The following is a 20,757-nucleotide window of genomic DNA, read 5'->3' on the forward strand; positions in this document are numbered from 1 at the left end:
GCTCAGGAGGGTGTCACTGTCTTGCTGCCAGGACCATCCAGCAGTTGTTCCAGTCATGGGACATCCTGTCGTAAGCGGCCAGGGTTTGTGCCTGATTTCCACCTCGGGTGGTTCTGTGTGTGCTCCTAGAATCCCCCACGTGGCCAGTCCTGTGAGGTCTGCTTCCTGGCCCACTGCCTGTGGGATCCTGTCACGTACCCCCTGGGCAGCTGACCTGCTCCACTGGCCTTGGCTTAGTTAAGGAGGAAGCAGAGGGCTTGAGGAGGTTTCCCTGATTGCAGTAGAAATGAGCTCAGCTTTAAGCACTCTGATAGTATATAATGCTGAACTTTCCAGACCAAAGCCTGGGGAGGGATTAGTCCCAGCACTTAGTGCCACTCACCAAGCACAACAGGTGCTAGGTAAAGGTTCTCCTGGCACAGGGGTGAGCTCCTCGGGAGCAGTTAGCAACTGTGTGGATTTGAGCGCAACCTCCCTGTTGTGGAGAGGTGCCTGGCAGCTCAGAGGGGGTGGGGAATGGGGTGTGTGGTCTCCGTTACCACCTGCAAGGTAATAAGGTTGTGTGTGTATGGGCAGAGGTGCCGGGCCCCATGGTCTTACAGTTGTTTGATTTGTTCTCATTCATTCATTCATCAAACATAATATTGAAAACCCACCATTAGTCCAGAAGAGCATGCTAGGTGCTTGGAAAAACAAATAATAGGTGGTGGGATGGCAACCAAAGCCAGCAGATGCCCATCACCCTCACGTGGGAAGTGCTCGCAAGGGGTGTGCCCTGGGTGGTTGGGGTGCCGAGGAGCTTGCACACCTTGGCCGAAAGGAGTGGGGGGCCAGGGTGTGATTTTTGGATGAGGTAGCACCTGAACTGAGTCTTGTAGGATGAAAAGGGATTTATTCATTTGTTTAGACATCTTTAATTGAGAGCATACTCTGAGACAGGCACACCTTGGCCGAAAGGAGTGGGGGGCCAGGGTGTGATTTTTGGATGAGGTAGCACCTGAATTGAGTCTTGTAGGATGAAAAGGGATTTATTCATTTGTTTAGACATCTTTAATTGAGAGCATACTCTGAGACAGGTTAAGAAAGAGGGGTATGCTGGCCGGTTAGCTCGCTTGGGAGAGCACGGTGCTGGTAACACCAGGGTCATGGGTTCGGATCCCTTTTCTGGCCAGCTGCCAAAACAACAACAACAAGAAAGTGGGGAGGACAGTCTAGGCTGAGGTACACTGAGGCACGAGTATGACATGAATGTGATGTGTTCCAGGAGGTCTCAATGGTGCAGCTTGGCTGGAGCAGGGGTGAGGAGGTGGCTGGAGGGGCGGCCTGGCCAGCTCACATGGACGCTTGCATGCCCACGCTGGAAGGAGCTGAGGAGCTGCTGGACAGGGAAAGCAGGGAGATGCTGTGGTGTGATCTGTGTCCTGTGGTGGCCCAGAGGGCGTGTGCATGCATGCAGAAATGTCGCAGGTGCAGGCCAAGAGGGAGGGTCCTGGGAGGGGCAGCGCTGGTGCTTTGTGCGTTCAGAGGGGCAGCTGGGCCTTGAAGGACGAGCAGAGGGTCCGGCAGGAACAGGGAGTCGGGGGAGGGCATTCCAGATAGGACAGGCCAAGGAGAGCGAAAACACAGGTCCCTTTCACTCTGGAAGAGCAGTTTTCACACAAAACTGGCCAAAGGGGAAGAGAGAGGACGGGGTCCAGGGCCTGGCCTAGCAGATTTGGCAGATGAGCAACCTCCAGAGGGCACAGACAGGTCTCTCTTGCCCGAGACCTGCCCAGGGTCCTTCAGGGAATTCATGGCTGAGGAGGAACCAGACCTTTGAAACTCCTTTGAAAGGAGTTCTTCCTGGCCACTCGCTGTAACCGACCCACTGCTCCTCTCCTCCACTGCCGTTTCTCTCGAGCTTGCCTTACCGGGTGGCTGGACCAATGGCTCCAGGGGACTGGTGCTCATATTAGTCACAGTAGTAACCACGGCCCCCTCCGTGGTGGACATCTGCCCCTCTCCAGTGGCCCAGTCCAGATGAAAATGTGCGTTGTTCCCAGATAGTTATGCAGGCCCCTGTCCTCTGCCTTCCCCTGTGTTCTTGTCAGCTCCATCTTCTGGGAAGTTCTCGCTCCTTTCCCTCCCTTGGTGAACTCATGCTTTTCTATCACAGTTCAGCTCAAGAATCATCTCCTCCAGCAACCCTTCCCCCAAGGCACTGTGCATGCTTCGAGACAGACACTGTTCCTGTTGTGGTCACTCATCTTATGAACCCGACTAGCCACTTCTAGGGAACTCATCAAAGATTCTACCTGTTGATTTCAATCTCCCTCCCTCTGATCCCAGTGAGGGGTTTTTGTTTGTTTTTCATTTTTGGTAGACATCAACATGTCCCACTGTAATTTGCACTTTGAACACCCACAATTTGAGGCCTCTCCGGGCCTCATTTCTTTATCTTTAAAATGGGGCTGGGCTGGCTGGTGGGCGCAGTTGGTTAGAGCTCAGTGTTGATAACACCAGGTTCCAGGGTTCGGACCCCCTTACTGGCCAGCCGCTGAAAAAAGGGGGGCGTCTAATAATATTTGTTCTTCCTGCCTGGCAGCTCCTGGGGGAGATCATGCCCAGCAGCCACTCGTGAGTCTTCCCTGGAGGAACTAAGCAGGCCAGCTGGGCCTTTGACAGGAGATGGGAACAGAGATAAGGAAAAAGGCCAAAAATATCTAGTCTCACTCTAGGGGAGACAAAATTGGCACCTGGAAATTGCCTGGAACAGACAAGAAGTATCATTGTCACCATCACCACAAAAGATCTTGGGTTTGTGTCTTTCTGCTTGTGACTTTTGAGACCTGCTTGACGCAGCCTTGTGTGCCCAGAAGTGTATGGTCTGTGTCACATGACCCTGGCATCATGAGCATGCCAATTGCAAGCAGGGAGCAAGCCCAGGTGAGGAGCAGAAGGGGACAGTTGTCAGTAGGTAAAAGCATATGTTTTCACCCTGGGCAGGTCAGAGGGTAGGAGGCTGTGAGGAGTGATGGGGAGCTGTGGAGGTGGGGGCAGCCCTCCCCCCATCCAGCATGCCCCCTCCTGCTGCGGGGCTGGGAAGAAACAGGGTTCTGAGGCCAGTGGTGGGGATGGGAGGGGGACAACAAAAATGAGAAACGTGGTGCAAGCGCTTTCTGCTCACTCCCCACCTTCCTGGTTGGCGATGCTGTGATTGTTCCAGGATGTGGCCTGGTGGTTTTAATTTCCTTTCTTCCACGTAGTGATAACAATGGCCACTGTTTGTGTACCCGCAGTGGGCCTGCATCCTGGACACCTTCCCTGCGTTGCGTCATTCCACCCTCAGGCCAACCCTGGAAGGCTGGAGGAGAGCCAGGTCTGTCCCTTCAGTGGCCATGCTGCTGTGAGTCCATGGGAGCCCCCCTAGACCCAGTGCTGGGGGCACAGGCTGGGACACTGAGGACGGGGTCTGTCCTCTGGGGGTGAGAATCTTTCTTTTTTTTTTTTTTCCTTTTTGTCTTTTTTTTACTGACCGGTAACGGGATCGCAACCCTCGGTGTTGCGCCCGCACCGCGCTCAGCCAGTGAGCGGGAACCGGTCTCCACATGGGATCCAAACCCTCGGCGGGAGCACCGTCACACTCCCAAGCGGCACGCTCCCAAGCGGCGCACTCTCCAGTGTGCCACCGGGCCGGCCCCACAATCACAACTTTTAATGGCCACATGGACTCTCGGGTAAACATATTGTAGTTTACCATTTTCCTAATGTTGGATGTCAACGCTCAGCCAGTGAGCGGGAACCAGTCTCCACATGGGATCCAAACCCTCGGCGGGAGCACCGTCACACTCCCAAGCGGCACGCTCCCAAGCGGCGCACTCTCCAGTGTGCCACCGGGCCGGCCCCACAATCACAACTTTTAATGGCCACATGGACTCTCGGGTAAACATATTGTAGTTTACCATTTTCCTAATGTTGGATGTCAAAGTTGCTTCCATTTCTGCATCGTAAGGAAGATGGTTGCAGTGCGCATTGATGTGTGTGCTATGCCTCCCGTTTGGGGGTTCTTTTCCTGGGACTGATTCCTATGCCTTCCCCTGGGGTCTTCCCCTCTCCCCTAATTTGGAGAGGGGCATGGGCACCCCAGTTCCTCTGTTCACATAGCCCCCAAGTGCAGAAGGAGGAAGGAAACTTGGCTCAAGCCTAGGTATTCTCTGAAATGTTCAGTGAGTACTGTCCCCGTTTTTTTTTGTTTTTTTGTTTTTTTTAAAAGATGACCGGTAAGGGGATCTTAACCCTTGACTTGGTGTTGTCAGCACCACGCTCAGCCAGTGAGCGAACCGGCCATCCCTATATGGGATCCGAACCCGGGGCCTTGGTGCCCTCAGCACCGCACTCTCCCGAGTGAGCCACGGGCCGGCCCATGTCCCCGTTTTAAAGTAGGGAAAAACTGAGGATCACGATCTTCTCACACTATATCTTACTACTGATCATAAAAGGAAGGACATTACAAAACTTCAGAATCTTTTCAGAGCTTTGCCGTCATTGTTCTCTAAGCCTCAGTTTCCTTATCTGTGAAAAGGAGCTAACGTTTATTGAACATTTACTGTCTGCTGGGTGCTGCTATTAGGCATTGTTATGGTTCCCATGTTACAGATGAGGGAACTGAGGCATAGAGAGGTTGGGGAACTTGCTCAAGGTCACACAGCTGGTCAGTGGTGGGGCCAGGATTTGAACGCGGTCTGGTTCCAGATCAGCACCAAGCTCTCAGTGCACCTGAGAGAGGTTGGGGAACTTGCTCAAGGTCACACAGCTGGTCAGTGGTGGGGCCAGGATTTGAATGCGGTCTGGTTCCAGATCAGCACCAAGCTCTCAGTGCACCTCCTTCGTGGTTTTGTGAGAATTAAATGAGACTGTCACATAAAGTGCTTAGCTCAGGGCCTACTGCACAGTAAGTGTTCAGTAATTGTCTCCTGGTGTAATTATTAACATCGACCCTTACTCCCATTTTAGATGACTCTTTGGAGACCTCCTGTTTTTGTCTTCCTTCTGTCCGCAAGGTTGATTCTCTCCTCAGCACATAGGCCAGGGCAGAAAAGGCTGTGGACTAGCATCCCTCAGATACTAGTCCACTCTCCCCCAGGGTGCCCGCACTCCCACGCTGTCCTCAGTGTCTGACGCACTCTTTTGGCAGGTGATGTGCTGGCACAGAGTCAGAGGACAGCCTTCTGCTTATTGTCACCTGGCTTTGGTGGCAGTACCTTAGGAAGGTAGTGTGTCTTCTGGAACCTAGGAAATAACAAGATATCTAATTGCATTATCCACCATGACTCTGTGAACATGCGTTGTAAAATTACCACCCAAACACATGCTCACTGTAAGTGTCTACATTCACATTCATTTCTCAGCAGCTCATTTTTGTGTTCTCTGTCTCAGAGCTCTCTGGGAAAGCAGTGGTAGCAGGCATCAAAGGACTTAGACAAATGCTCACTGTCCCTTTTCCCCTGATGGAGTATGATATGATCCTGTCCCCTTTTGGTGTCTGGTAGAGAGGGGACACTGCTTTTGCTTGTGGAATTAAAATGACCTATGCTGAGCAATTTGAGTGCCAAAAATTGTCCCTCTAACTTAAGGAGTGAGAACCCTTCTCTTTGCCCAGGGCATTGCTGCCTAGAATGTGCATTCACGTCTCTGTCTCCTTTGATCAATACAATTCCATGATACAGATGAGGAAACTGAGTCTCTGTTGGGGACGCTGGGTCAGGGACTTGGGCATTTAAAGTTGCCTGTGCACAATGGCAGCACAGGAAGGCAGCCTTCTAGGTCTCCAGCCTGGCCCGAGGGCTGTGTAACTCCCCTCAGGCCTTCTTACCTCCCACTCACTGTGTTTCTCTTTCTTTCCTCTCCATTTCAGGTCCCTCCAGGCCCAGAATTAGGGGACAGCACTGGTGGGGAGCCATCTGGGTGCCTGTGCAGGAAACCACTGCACTTGGTGAGGTGGGCATGGGAGAACGAGCCCAGCTGACCAGAGACCCCGTTTTCTTCCAGACCGAGGGGGAAGGCGGTGGGGCCTCCCCACCCACCCCACAGAAGATGCAGTTCTTCGGCCGCCTGGTCAATACCCTCAGTAGTGTCACCACCTTGTTCTCTAACCCTTTCCGGGTGAAGGAGGTGGCTCTGGCCGACTACAGCTTGAGTGACCGGGCTCGGGAGGAAGGGCAGCTGATTCTGTTCCAGAACACTCCCAGTCGCACCTGGGACTGCATCCTGGTTAATCCCGGGAACTCACAGAGTGGATTCCGGTGGGTGCTGGGCAGCTGGGACACACGCTCTCCCTTGACTCCTCTCAGGTTTCAGACTGGATGTCCCTTGGCCTAGAAGCAGCTTCTTTCGGTCTCCAGCTGAGGGGGCTGGAGAGGGGTGGGAGAGAGGAGATACTGTGCTCTTGGAGTGGAGGGAAGGGTTTCCTAGATTGCACACTTTCTGGCCCATCAAGGTCCCAACAGAAGGGGACTGGGGATGGAAGACTGGGTTGCTTCCTGCCTGGAGGCTTGACCCATGCAGAGCAAGGGAAGGAAGAAGGTCAGGGAAGCTGAGAAGGGCCACAGAGGTGAGGCCCACTGGAGTAAGCTTTAGCCCTGGTTCCCTCAGCCCTGTCCTGGCTTCTTACCCTTCTCTTCTAGCCCAAGGGTGTCCCAGCATGGTCTAAGAAGTGACAGCTCTGTCCAGCCCTGACAGGCCCTCTGAACAAACCCTGGCCAGCTGCAGGGCTGGTTGGGGAAAGGGGAAAGCAGTAGCCAGGATCCAAAGGCAGGAGCCAGTGGGGCTTGGCAGAATGGCGTCGAGTTGGGCTTGTACTGATGTCCCTTTTCTGTTCATTCTTCCATCTGGCTGTCCTGTCATCCATCCATTCAGCATGCACTGAGCACCTCCAGTGTCTCCAGAGTCCCAGGCCCTGGGACAGGCCCAGCTGGCCCTGTGAGATGACAAATGTGGTCTGTGTCTTTAAGGAACATGCAGTCTGGTGGTGGTCACATGCAAACAGGTGTAACACCATGTGAGGAGTGCTCTGACTGAGGGACAGCCAGGGAACACGGGACACAAGGAGTGGCCACTTCCTGGTGGGCTGGCCGAGGCCTTGAGAGCTCCTCTGTGGCTGGAAGAATGAGGAAGAGTCTGTTCAGTAGAATAAAGTGGAGAGGCATGGAGGTGTGAACCTGCAGGCAGAGGGCGCTGGCCGGATCCCAGGTGCATCCAGGGCTTTGGTGAAAAGTGAGGCTGGAGGGAGCAGCTGGGGGTCATTCAGATTGAGGAGGTGTGTCAGCAGGAGTCTCAGCAGATGGCAAGCTGGGAGCCAGGGACTAGACACCAGGAGAAGAGCAAGGCAGGTATCAGGGCCTCAGCCAGTCAGGTCAGAATTGAGACCCCAGTTCCACCAATTTTGACACAGCAGGGACAGTCAAAACTCTAGTGCAGATGGGCATGAGCTGCCTCCTTCTGGCTGGCCTTGGTCAGGACTTGCCCTGGATGGGGCAGGCTTGAATCTGCAGCTCCAGAACCCCTTTGCAGACCTGAGCCAAGGCTGTTGGGAAGGCACAGCTGACCAGGGCAGTGGGTCTACTCCTTGGAGGGCCACTCTGCTCTACTTTTGAGATGCTGTGCCCTGACATCCTGACTCTACTACCCTACACCTGCAAATAATTAACAAGTCCTCTCAGTTGTAAATATCCCTAGACAGGATTCCAGATTTATGTCAGTAAGCCTGAGCCTCTTTGCCAGCAGTTTATTAACTACACCTGTGCCATTCCTACCATTAGTAGGGTGGTACTTTATAGAATGTTTTCACATGTTACATTAGCACATCTGTCACCAACCCACTGAGGTAGGCAAGGAAGGCAGTGTCCCATTTTATGGATGAGGAAACTGAGGCTCAGGATGCTAAGTGATTCATCCTAGGTTGCACAGGAAGCAGTGAAGCAACAGAATCTGTCTTCTGGTTCCTAAGCCGTTTCTCTTTTTGTGCTGCTTCCATGTATTTGGACAGAATAAGGAGCATTGGGGGGGGGGGGGTTCAAGCCAAGCACATTATCTCCTCTCAGAATTCCCGACATGCCTATCTTAGCTCAGGAGTCTTTTTCACCTTCTTCTTAACCTGCTCCCACCCAAGCATTTATTTCGGTAAATGGCATCACCATCTGTCTACATGGTTGCACAATCCAGAAGCCCAAGAGTGATCCTTCAGTCCTCAGGCTCCCTCACCCCCAGACCCAGGTCATTTCTGAGTTCTGGCAGGTCCTTCTCGCATGTGTCTTTAGTCCGCTGCTGCTGCTCAGTCGGTTATGCTTAGGTTTGGCTTGAGTGACAGCAAGCCTAACATAATAGTGGCTAAATGGGATAGAATTTCAGTTCTCTCCCAAGTGACAGCCACAGCAGATGAGGCCTCCATTCTCTAGGTCACCACATGGTCCCAAATGGCCACACCAGATCCAGCCATTGCATCCACCTTTCCAGCCAGCAGGGAAGCAGAAGGATGGGGTGAAGAAGGGCACTTTCCCTCTTATGGGTCACTTCTCAGAAGTTGCACGCACACCTTCCACCTAAATCCCATTGCCCAGAACTTAGTCACATGGCCACAGCTAACTGCAGGAGAGGCTGGGAGGTATAGCGTGTGGTGCAGACAGCTACGTGCCAGTGTAAAGCCAGAGGTTCTAGCACTCTCCATCCTGTTGCTGGCATTCTTCCAGGCCAGGACCGGCCACTGCGCACATGGACTCCTGCGGCACCAAGCCTTCCAGACTGTCGCTCTGCCTGCAGTCTTGCTCTCCTCCCATCCTCTTCCAAGCTGCTCTCGGAGTGATCTTTCCAGAGGGCACATCTGAACAAGTCATTCCCTGCTAAACTCTTCAAGGGCTTCCTGTTTCCTTAACATATCAAGTGCTTAATGTGGCTTAGAAAGGACCCTGTGATGGAGCCTCTGTCTCTCTTGTCATTCAGCTCTGGCCACCTTCTGCTCCTGACCTTTGCCCAGTCTCTTACCTTGTCCTAGAAAACTCTCCCTCTCTTTGCCTGCCTCATTTCTACTTGCCCTTCCCTGACTTTCAGGCTAGAGGAGGAGCTTCTGCTGTACATCCCTGTAGCACACTATCCCTGCACTGGGGAGCCTGCCTTCCTGATAGGCCACAAACCCCATGAAGGCAGGAGCTATGTCTCTCTTGGTCACCAGGGTGGGATGAATGAATGTGACATATTTATTCAGCTTGACGGTATGTCCCAGAGTGGTGGAAGACTGTTGCATCCAGGGCAGCAGAGGGGGTGAGCTGGGCAGTGGGAGGTGGAAGGAAGGTGGAGAGTAGGGTGCAGGAGTTGAGGTTGTGGAGAGTTGCAAAAATGGTAATGCCAAGGCGGAGGGTGTGACCTGGGAGCGAGGGCTGCTGTGGGGTGGGGCCGGGGCTGAGGGGTGGGGAGGGGGCCAAGGCCTTGGATGAGGGTTCAGGGCACTGGCGAGAATACCCTGCAGTTGATGGAGAGAAGGCTTGCTATATAACGGGGCTGAGGTTCTGCCTTTTAAATGTCTCCTCCTCCTCCATTTCCTGGAGGGCTTTGGGCTGTCCCCAAAGTACTCCAAGCATATTGGAGTAGATGGCGAGGTCCCACCCCCAGCCTCAGGCTCCTGGTGAAGGGGTCCTTTTGTTCTTTTGCTGCCATTGCTGCTGTCAGGAATAGTATCAGGATGGGGGTGGAATTAGAATCTTCTGAATCCTTGGCTTTTATTCCTAAGGCCCGTGAGTTCCACAGCTGCCCTTCTGGGTGGAGAGATTGCCCCTGGCTGACACAGATGGCAACAGCAGTAGTATCTACGGTTCATTAATTAGTGACTACTGCCTGCTAGGCACTGGTCTAAGTATTAACTCATTTCATTCTCACAGTAGTCCCAGGAGGTCTGGGCTGATTATCGACTCCCTCTTACAGATGAGGTCACACAGGCTCGGAGATTTTAAGTAACTTGCCTAAGGTCACACAGCTGGTCAGCCGCAGAGTTACTCAAACCCTGGCATTCTGGCTCTGGAAACCTCCTCTCACTTTTCTTACATCAGGGCCCACTTTGCAGTTTGGCGAGCTGGCCAGGGCTCCGCGCTCCCAGGCTATCCTGGGCCCTCCCTGCCTGACATGGTTCAGGGCCCTGGCGCTTCCAGAGTGAGCCCTTAAAAGTCACTGTAGCTTTGCTGTGTACATTATGATAGCATCACTACTTCTGTTCCTGGTACAGATTAATCATCTACTGCTGACATTTTCTTGTAATGCATGATATTTGATGAAACTGGCCAGCCTTTCACTGTTATCTCAGCAGAAACAGGGCCATACTTCCCAGGCATCTGGGAAAGATGACCAAAGCACAGGGGCCATGTCATCTTTGCCTCCCTAAAGGGGACTGACTCTGGACTGGGACTGGGCTGTAAGACTGCCTGTCAGGAAACTTTAGACATGCCGAGTGGCCTGAGTCCTGGCCACCAAGCCTGGGGCATGTGCATTCATCCCTTCATCCAGCCCACAGCCCATCTTCACCCAGCAGAGCTGAAAGTGGCAGGTCTTTGTCCTTGAGGAGCTCAGGCAGTAGCCAAGAAAGGGGTCTGTCCCCAGTGTTGGTGAGATAAGTGTAATGATGGGAATGTGGAAAACTTATGTTCCCCAAGTGGGCCTCCCCCTTTGCTTTCTGTGCCCTTCTCTGACTCTTTGCCAGGCTGCCGCTGCCCTGTGAGCCTGTCCTTGTTACCCTCGGCTCCCCCACAGCGCCATCCATACTTTTGGCCAGCCCTCTTGCTTTAAGCTGCCACGTGTCTCTTTACACATCCATCTCCCCACTAGACCAGACCCCAGAGCTCCTAAAGGGCAAGGCCTGGGGCTGAGTCCCTTCCGTGTCCTGCCCGGTGTCCAGCCAGGCACTCTAGAGGTGCGTGGTGAATATTTGGTGACTGGATGAATGAATCCATGATCCCCGAAGGTAAAGTGTGTTTGACAGGAGGGATCAAAAGAGGTTTCACTGGGGTAGTTGGAACAGAGATGGACCTTAAAGGGTCCATCTCACTAGGGAAGGCGAGAGAGAAAGGGCCCTGCAGGGAGCAGCCCCGTCACAGGCAAAGGCAGGAGGGCTGAGGAGAACTCTGGAGAAGCTGTGAGACAGGAAGGGCCCATGCTGGGCTTCAAAACTGCAGTCAGACACGCTTCAGCCTAATGGTTTTGGGCCATTTTTTGGTCGGAGGCTCCCTGGAGAGTACCACAGGACCCTGTCCTCCCCTAAATGCATATCCATACTTTTTATTTTCTTGTTAGCTGTCCAGTACAGGGATCCGAACCCTCAACCTTGGTGTTATAACACTACGTTCTAATCAACTGAGCTAACTGGCTAGCCCCGTATCCACACATTTTTGCCTGCAGTTTCAAGAGGTTTACTGATCCCCTGAGGCTTATCTGTAGTCCCCTCCCACCAAGGCAGAGGCGGAGGCTTCTCAGATCACATGAGGTAGCTTTAGTCTGGGGGCTCAGTTCTAGAAAAGAGAAGAGATACACAGCTCCAGGAGTCCTGTGGATGCTAAGCCATCTCCCTGAATCTCTTTCTCACCTCCTTGCCCGCACCTGATTTTCCCCCAGGACGCTGCTTCCCCTACAGCTTCTCCAGAATATTCTCTCCCAGACTTTCTCCAGCGGGGCCTGGAGGTGGGGGAGGGCCCTCCTTGTCCCTCAGTCTGGACTCTCACGTTCTCAATCCTCGTGGCAGGCATCCGTGACTCTGGGGCCCTCCCCACATCCTCATGATGTGAGCCCTGGCTCAGTGTTGACTCTGGTTCCTGACCTCTCCTTGTCCATATGGCCATTCCCGGGATCTCATCGTCACCAGTCCCAGGAGCTCTTCCGTAAATACAAGTTTCAAGCACGCCACTTTCCGTCCTCTGCCTCCTTCAAGCTCGTTCATCCCTTTCATGTGCCTCTCTTCCTACCTGGCTTACATTCCAGGCCCGCTATTATCGTCATTGCCTGTATTCTTGCTTTTGTCTCCTCACTATATTGGTTCAGCGAAATCCAGCACGAGTTGATTCCATGTCTCCACCAGGAGACTGCTGACTGCATGTGAGCTGCAAGTGAGCCTATGATGCAATTTGACAGTCTTTCCACATTTCTCTGGTATACGACCTCTCCCCTCTGCCTCTACCCCCTCCCCTCCAAGCTTACTCCAGCTTATGGGCTTGCTTCTGTGTCACTGAGAAAGAGAAGCAAGCAGAAGAGAAGAGAACCACCACAGCTCCCCGACCCTGTCTACCCACCTCCACACCCATCTGTTCTTTTTCCCTGTCGTCACCATAGATGACCATCTGTGTGTCTAGCTGAGGCTGGTCCCCCCACTTGAGGCCATTGTCCTCTTTCATCCCTTCACAACATCTCAGCAATTCTTCCCCCTCTCTCCTACGTAACACTTTTGCCCTCTCTGTTATATATGTTCTACTACGGACTGAGTGTTTTGTGTCCCCCAAGAATTCATATGTTGAAGTCCTAATCCCCAGTGTGATGGTATTTGGAGGTGGGGCCTTGGGAGTTGATTAGTTAGTGAGGGTGGAGCCCTCATGAATGGGATTAATTCCCTTATAAGAAGAGAAACAAAAGAGATGATCTCTCTTGGCCATGTGAGGATACAACAAGAAGGCAGCCATCTGCAAACCATGAAGAGGGCCTTCACCATGAACCCAATCAACCAGTGGCACCTTGATCTTGGAGTTCCCGGCCTCCAGAACTGTGAGAAATAAATGCCTGTTGTTTAAGCCACCCAGTCCATAGTATTCTGTTATAACAAACTGAACCAAGACAGTTTCCATTACAGTGTGCTCTTTTTTCTTAAAAAAAAATTAAAATGTCTTTTAGGAATCTGAACCCTTAAAAAAAATCTTGTCTTCTCTCCCCTTTCCCCTCCAGGTACTGCCTGTATTCAGTTGTCTTTCTTCTTCCCCTCCTGTTCTCTCTTTAATCTTTTTGAAAATAGTGAACTATAACACATCCGAAAAAGTATATACAGCTCAGTGATTTATCATAAACACCTCTGTAACTACCACTTGTGTCAAGAAATAGAACATTGCAGCACCCAAGAAGCCCCCCTTTTGTCTCTTCTCCCCAAAAGTTACTAATAACATGACTTTTATGGTACTTGTTTGTGTATCTGGCTCCTTTGCTCAACATTTTGTTGGTGAGATTTATATATGTTTTTGTATGTAGGCTGTATCAATCATTTTCACTGTGGTAAAATTCTGTTGTATAACTATATCAATTTTATTTATTCATTCTACTGTTGATGGAAATTTGGTTTATTTCTAGTTTTCTATAGTGCATATATGCATGCATTTCTGTTAGGCATGTACTAGGAGTGGACCGGCTGGATCACAGGCCATACATATCTTCAGCTTTAGTAGATAAAGCCCATTTGTTTTGCTAGCAGCAGTGAATGAGATTTCCTGTTACTTTGTATCCTCTGATACTTGATAACTGTCAGTTTAAAAAATATTAGTCATTCTGTGGGGTGTCTAGAAGTATGTTGTTGTGGTTTTATTTTTCATTTGTCTGATTACAAATGAAGCCAAGCACTTTTTGATATGTTGATTAGCCATTTGGGTATCCTCTTCAATGAAGTACCAGCTCAACTCTCTTGACCATTTAAAAAATAAAGTTGTTTACCTTTTTCTTAAAGTTGTTTACCTTTTCTGTTATAGTGTTCTGTAAATGTCAGTTAGGTTGTGTTTGTTCACTGTGTTATTTGGCTCTTCTGTAACCTTACTGAATTCTTGTCTACTTATTTTATCAGTTACCGAGAGAGGTATGTTAAAATCTCCAATTATGATTTTGGATTTATTTTTCTTTTTCTGTCAGATTTTGCTTTATATACTTTAAGACTATATTATTACATGCATAGGAAATTATCAGTCTACTTGTTGAATTGACTTTTGTCATTGTAAAATGTCTCTCCTTAGCTCTATGAATACTATTTTTTTTTTAAACCTACTTTTTTTGGGGGTGGGGTGGGGTTGTGGCTGGCTGGTACAGGGATCCAAATCCTTGACTTTGGTGTTTAAGGCTGTGCTCTTACCAACTGAGCTAACTGGCCAGCCCCTCTATGAATTCTCTTGCTTTAAAGTCTGTTTTGTCTGATATTAGTGTAGGTACAGAAGTTTTATTTGGGTTAGTGTTTATATGGTAACTCTCCTTTTACTTTCAATATTTTTGTATCCTTTTACATATGGTTATCTCTTATAGGAACTAGTTTTTATTTGTCTTTGTATTGAAGTATTTAATCTGTTTACATTTAAAGTAATTACTTGTATATTTGTGTTAAAGTCTACTGCCTTGCTCTTTGTTTTCTATTTGTCCTATTTTTCCTCCTTTTTGACCTTCTTTTGGATTAATCAAGTTTTCCCTCATTTCTCCTGTCCATTAGCTGTCTTATTAGTGTTTTAGTAGTTACAAAGATTATAATATGCATCCTTGACTTATAAGGTAGGCTTATTAAGTCTGCCTTAAATTCGTACTTTTTCCACTTCCCAGTGCAAAAAACCTTTGAACCATTTTATTCCATTTATCCATCTATTGCCTTTTGTGCTATTATTGATATGTATTTGAGTTTGAAATATATATATATATATATATATTATTTATTTATTATATAAAAAATAATGTTTTGGGGACCTCTCTCTCTTCCCCCTTCCCTCTTTTTCCCTCTCTCTCTATATATTTATGTCCTCCAAACTTTATTAATGTTCTTATAAACAGCCCATTTAGATTTGTCCACATATTTACCCTTCCCATTTTTCTTCATCCCTTCCTACATTATCATACTTCCATCTGGGATGGTCTTCTGTCTGCCTAAAGAACTCTTTCAGTAATTCTTTTAGTGCACATCTGCTGGCAGTGAATTCTCTGTTTTTGTTTGTCTGAAAACAGCTGTATTTTACCTTTATTTTTAAAATATAATTTCATTGAATTGAATTTTAGGCTTGCAGTTCTTTTGTTTTCTTTTTTGGTGACTGGCTGGTATGGGGAGCCAAACTTGTGACCTTGGTGTTATAAGGCTGCGCTCTAACCAACTGAGCTAATTGGCCAGCCCCTATTTTCTTTTATCTATTTAAAGATGTCATTTCATTGTCTTCTCACTTCCATTGTTTCTGTCACTGGTTAACTGTCAGTCTTATTGCATATTTGAAGGTAATGTGTCTTTTTTTCCTCTGCTGCTCTTAAGATTTTCTCTGTATTCTATCTTCTGTGGTTTTACTGTTATGCACCCAGATGGTTTCTTTATATTTGTATTTGGGGTTTGTAGAGCTTCTTGAATCTGTATCTTGATGTCTTTCATCAGGTTGGAATATTATCAGTCAATATTTTTATTGCTTCTGTTCTCTCTGTCCTCTCCTTTTGAGATTCCAGATGCACTTGTGTTAAACCTTTATACCATTTCTCATATGTCTCTTAATCTTTTTTATTTTTTATTTTTTATGTTAGCCTTTTTCTTTCTGTAGTTTAGTTGAGGTATTATCTCTCAACCTAATTCACTAGTCTAGTCTACTATTAGACTAATCTGTGTAATTCTTAATTTCAGTCACTGTATTTTCCAGTTCTAGAATGTCCAATCAACTATTTTTTATAGATTTTATCTTTTATTTTCTTGAACATATTAGGTTTTTAAAAGTCCCTATTTCATAACATTAATATCTGGATCACTGTGGTTTCTGTTTCTGTTGTCTGCTTTTTCTTCTTGGACCTCTTTGGTCATTTCGTTCTGTTTTGTTTTTTTTGACATGCTTTGTAATTTTTGTTTACATGCTGGATATTGTATATAAAAAAATTATGAGACTATAGATGATGTTCTTCAGAAGATTTAGTTAAGGCTGTATTTTAGGCTTTGTTAAGGTTGGTCTGTATTGAATTTGCTGACCTTGCTAGGTCATAATCTTTACTCTAGGGGTAGCAGTTGTTGTTGTTGTTGTTGTTGTTGCTGTTGTTGGCAGCTGGCCAAGCAGTTCTTAAGTCTGAGCTGAAAGCCTGTGTTTTACCAGAGTACTTATACTTTGGTGGTCCTGAATTCTTTTTTTTTCCTTTTTGTCTTTTTTTTTTCGTGTCCGGCAATGGATCGCAACCCTCAGTGTTGCGCCCGTACCGGACCGGGACCGGCAACGAGATCGCAACCCCCGGTGTCGCGCCTGCACCTCGCTCAGCCAGTGAGCGGGAACCGGTCTGTATGTGGGATCCGAACCCTCGGCGGGAGCGCCACCACGCTCCCAAGCGGCGCACTGTAGCAGTGTGCCACCGGGCCGGCCCTGGTGGTCCTGAATTCTAATCTCTATTTCCCTAGTACTAAAAAACTGCCAAAATTTCTGCTCAGCTCTCTGTCCTCCCTGCTGCTGTTTTCTGTTTGGTTTCTTGATATATTGCTCTGCATAGCTTAGGAGGAAACACTGTATGCAGAATTTTGGGCCCACTTCTCTGTGATTCCCTCAAGCTCTGGCCATCTTGGAAGCTCTGAATGCTAGTGTTTGTCTGCCTAGCATGGTAGGAATGCTGGAAGCACTAGGCTGCAGTTTTACACTTGGCCTTTATATTCTGCACCACAGATCCCAAAGTGTCCTGAGTGAAAAAATAGAAATGTGGGGCTTACCTCAGTGCCTCAGTGTGCTTCCTTCTCCAAAATCTTGACTCTGTATGCCTCGCATGATTTGCTTTCTCTCTAGTGCCTTCAAATAATTGTTTAAATTTTATCCTGCCTTTATATTTGTTTTCAATATAAATTTCTGTTGTAATCAGAAGTGGAAGTTCATTATACAGGTTTGATATGTGATGTTTGCAGTATCATTGAGTCAATATAATTCCCAAATTTTGTCATGACTTCTTTGAACCATAGATAAATTTATATGTATCTTGCTTAAAATTCAAACATATGGGACCATTTGTAATCAATATTCTTGCCATTGATTTCTAGCTTAGTTTCATTGTGGTCAGAGAACATAGTCTAAATATTTTCAGGTATTTAAAATATGTTCTGATTTGCTTTCTGACCAGCATAGGTCCAGTATTTATAATTTTTATATGTGTGTGCTTGCAAAGAATGTGTATTCTGTAGTTGGTTGGAGAACTGTTATACATATGGTTCTGTAGTCTGAGTGTTTGTGTCCCTGCCAAAATTCATATGTTAAAACTTAATCCCCAATGTGGTAGTATTAAGAGGTGGGGCTTTAAGAGGTGATTGGGTCATGAGGGCTCCATGCTCATGAATGGAATTAGTGCCATTATAAAAGAGGCCTGAGGGAGTCTATTTGCCCCTTCCATGATATGAGACACATGGGATTCTCCATCTACAAGGAATGGGCCCACACCAGACACCAAATCTGTTGGCACCTTGAACTTGGACTTCCCAGCCTTCCAAACCATGAGCAATAAATTTCTGTTTATAAATTATCCAGTCTAAGGTATTTTGTTATAGCAGCCGAAGTGGACTAAGACATTATATATCTGTTAGGTCAAGTTTACTAATTGTTCTACATTCAGTAGGGATTTTTTTTAATCTGCTTGTGTTAGTAAGTAATAGGATATTAAATCCACTTTGATTATGGATTTATCTAGTTCTCTTGATTCTGGCAAGGTTGACTTTATTTTGGAGCTTTATTTTTAGGTTCACATTAATTTAACATTGTCATATTTTTCTAGTAAATTGAAACTGTTATCATTATGCATTGTCCCTTTGTTTCTAGTAATGCTTTTTGTCTTAAACTCTACTTTGCCTAATATTAGTATAGCTTCACTAGCTTTCTTTTGGCTTGTATTTGTATATTTCCTTACACTTTTACTTTTGTAGAGTGTGTAGTTGTCTTTTTTCTTTTATCCAGTCTGTTATTTTATATTTTTTATTTAGAATATTTAGTCTATTTGTACTTAATGTAATTCTTACATATTAGGGTTTAAATCTACCACCTTAATATTTGCTTTCTTTTTTCTTCCTCTCTTATTTTATTTTTTCCTCTTTTTTGGTTAGTTTTATTGAGATACAACAAATTTACACAAAATAAAATTTACCAATTTAAACTGTACCGTGATGGGTTTTGATAAACCACATCCACATAACCACCATCACAATCAGGATAAAGATAATTTCTGGGGCCAGCCCGTGGCTCACTTGGAAGAGTGTGGTGCTGATAACACCAAGGCCATGGGTTCGGATCCCTATATAGAGATGTCTGGTCAGCTCACTTGGGAGAGTGTGGTGCTGACAACACCAAGTCAAGGGTTAAGATCGCCTTACCAGTCATCTTTAAAAAAAAAAAAAGATAATTTCTATTATTCCCCAAATTTTCTCCATGCTCCTTTGCTGTAAGTCCCCTGCACCCACCCCGGCCCTGGCAGACACTATTGAGTTCTTAATTTTGGCAATTGTATTTTTTAATTCTGTAATTCCCACTTGATTCTTTTTCTATAGTTTAAAGTTCTTTGTCAAAATTCTAAATTTATCATTTTATCCTCTTAAATGTTATCATAGTTATTTCATTTTATTTTATTTTGCTGTCATAAGCAACAGCAATCACAGTTATTTTAAAGTCTATGTCAGAGAACTTCAGGGGCCGGCCCATGGCTCACTCGGGAGAGTGCAGTGCTGATAACACCAAGGCCATGGGTTCGGATCCTATATAGGGATGGCCGGTTGGCTCACTAGCTGAGCGTGGTGTTGACAACACCAAGCCAAGGGTTGAGATCCCCTTACCAGTCATCTTTTTTTTAAAAAAAAAAAAGAGAACTTCAGTATTTATAGCCCCCCATTTATAAATCTGTTTCTGTGAGATATCATTTGTGTTGGTTTTCTTTTCTTCTTTTTTTTGGCAGATGGTGGGCATGGGGATATGAACCCTTGACCTTGGTCTTACCAATACCATACTCTAACCAAGTGAGCTAATCGGCCAGTCGAGTTGGCTTTATGCTCATTATAGAAAATTTAGAAACTACAGAAATAAAGAATATTTAAATTATTTATTATACTATCATGCACATTTTTTAAATTTTTCTTTAATTTTTCATCTGAGGGGACCACACTGAATTTTTAAAATTTTTTTTCATTATTTTCGTATCATGTACATTTTGACACATTTCCTTCCAGTCTTTTTTTTTCTTTACACAGTTGAGATCACATTGTATCATATATAGTTTGTATCCTGCTTTTAAAATAATATTACAAAATACACATTTCCTTGTTCTTTCAATATCTTGTTTTTATTTTTTTATTTTTTATTTTTTAAAATTTATTTTAGGGCCGGCCTGGTGGCGCACTGGAGAGTGCACCGCTTGGGAGCCCGGTGGCACTCCCGCCTAGGGTTCGGATCCCATGTGGAGACCGGTTCCCGCTCACTGGCTGAGCATGGTGCGGGCGCAGCACCAAGGGTTGCGATCCCATTGCCGGTCCCCGGTACGGGCGCGACACCGAGGGTTGCGATCCCATTACCGGTCAGTAAAAAAGACAAAAAAGGAAAAAAAATTTTTTATTTTATTTATTGAATCAAAATTGATTATACATATTTTGGGGTTGAACATTAAGATATGTTGATTAAATCAATATTACTAGCTTATATAGTGTTACAAATCGTAATTATTCTTTATGCCTTTGTCCAATCTCTCCCTTTCCCCCATTCTCTCTACCTCCCCCCTCTAATTGCACTAGATTTCTTCTCTCCTTCTGAAAGAACAATGGTTACTCTGTTAATTTGTTGTCTAAATGATCTGTCCAATGCTGAGAGATGTGATCAGGTCCCCCAATATTATCATAGAGCAGATGCCTGTCAGTCTGAAATAGGTTGCGTGGAAAGAGACATCCTCTTCTTTTCTTTGTCTCTGCTGTTGACTCTTCTTGTGTGAATGCACTCCAGTGGATGGCGGACCATCTGCATGGTGGCTGTGGCGTCTAGCCGCTTTTGTGACAGCCATGGTTATTGTGGTGGGCCACCCAGGTGGAGGTGCTGTTTTTGGCATGCTCCTTGGCACTGGTGGTATGCCTGGTTGTAGGGTGTGTTTGGTCCCCTTCTCCATGCCTCTGGTCCCTGGGCAGGCCCCAAGACACTGGCGCCATGTGCCTGGTTGTGGGAGAGAAGTCCAGACCCCTTCTCCATGCCTCAAGTCCCCAGGCAGGGCCCACGGCACTGGCATGGTGTGCCTGGCTGTGGGAGAGAGGTCCGGTTCCCTTCTTCATGCCCTGGGTCCCTGAGCAGGCCCCAAGGTGCTGGCGCAGTGTGCCTGGTTGTGGGAGAGAGGTCCGGTCCCCTTCTCCTTGCCTTGGGTCTCTGGGCAGGCCCCAAGATGCTGGCGTGGTGTGCCTGGTTGTGGGAGGAGGGTCCAGTCCCCTTCTCTATGCCTCAGGTACCCGGGCTGGCCCCAAGGCACTGGTACAGTTTGTCTGGAAGTGGGAGTGGGGTCCGGTCCCCAGATCCAAGCCTCCAGTTCCCAGGCAGGCCCCAAGATGCTGGTGGTGTGCCTGGGCCAGAACTAATTTTTTGTCCTTTGCTTCTAACATGGGGGAACTTCCTATGGAAACCAGTGCTTGAGCTGTGTGGTTGTTTAAATTGCTACTTTGCTGCTGTTTCCCTAGGGAAGGCTTTTTGTGCAGCTCAGGGTTTAATGGTTGACCTTATAGGTACTTTGGGTTGTATAGAAACTATGATTTGGGCCTGAGTTTTTTCATCAGACTACACCCCGTGCAATTCTGCGTTCCCAACCCATTCT

At 47.3% G+C, this 20,757-nt stretch overlaps 1 protein-coding gene across 2 annotated transcripts in view; it reads left to right on the forward strand.

The window, feature by feature from the left end:
* The first annotated feature begins 5,970 nt into the window (after window positions 1-5,970).
* PLA2G6 (phospholipase A2, group VI (cytosolic, calcium-independent)) overlaps window positions 5,971-20,757 on the forward strand; it is a 55,329-nt gene continuing 40,542 nt past the window's right edge. For both annotated transcript variants that reach the window (XM_008566895.1, XM_008566896.1), the window contains exon 1: window positions 5,971-6,281. In XM_008566895.1, coding sequence (XP_008565117.1) covers window positions 5,983-6,281 — 299 coding nt within the window. In that variant the 5' untranslated portion in view covers window positions 5,971-5,982. The remainder of the gene's footprint in view (window positions 6,282-20,757) is intronic.

Source organism: Galeopterus variegatus, unplaced genomic scaffold (genome assembly GCF_000696425.1).
Source record: "Galeopterus variegatus unplaced genomic scaffold, G_variegatus-3.0.2 Scaffold274, whole genome shotgun sequence".
Taxonomy (NCBI): Eukaryota; Metazoa; Chordata; class Mammalia; order Dermoptera; family Cynocephalidae; genus Galeopterus; species Galeopterus variegatus.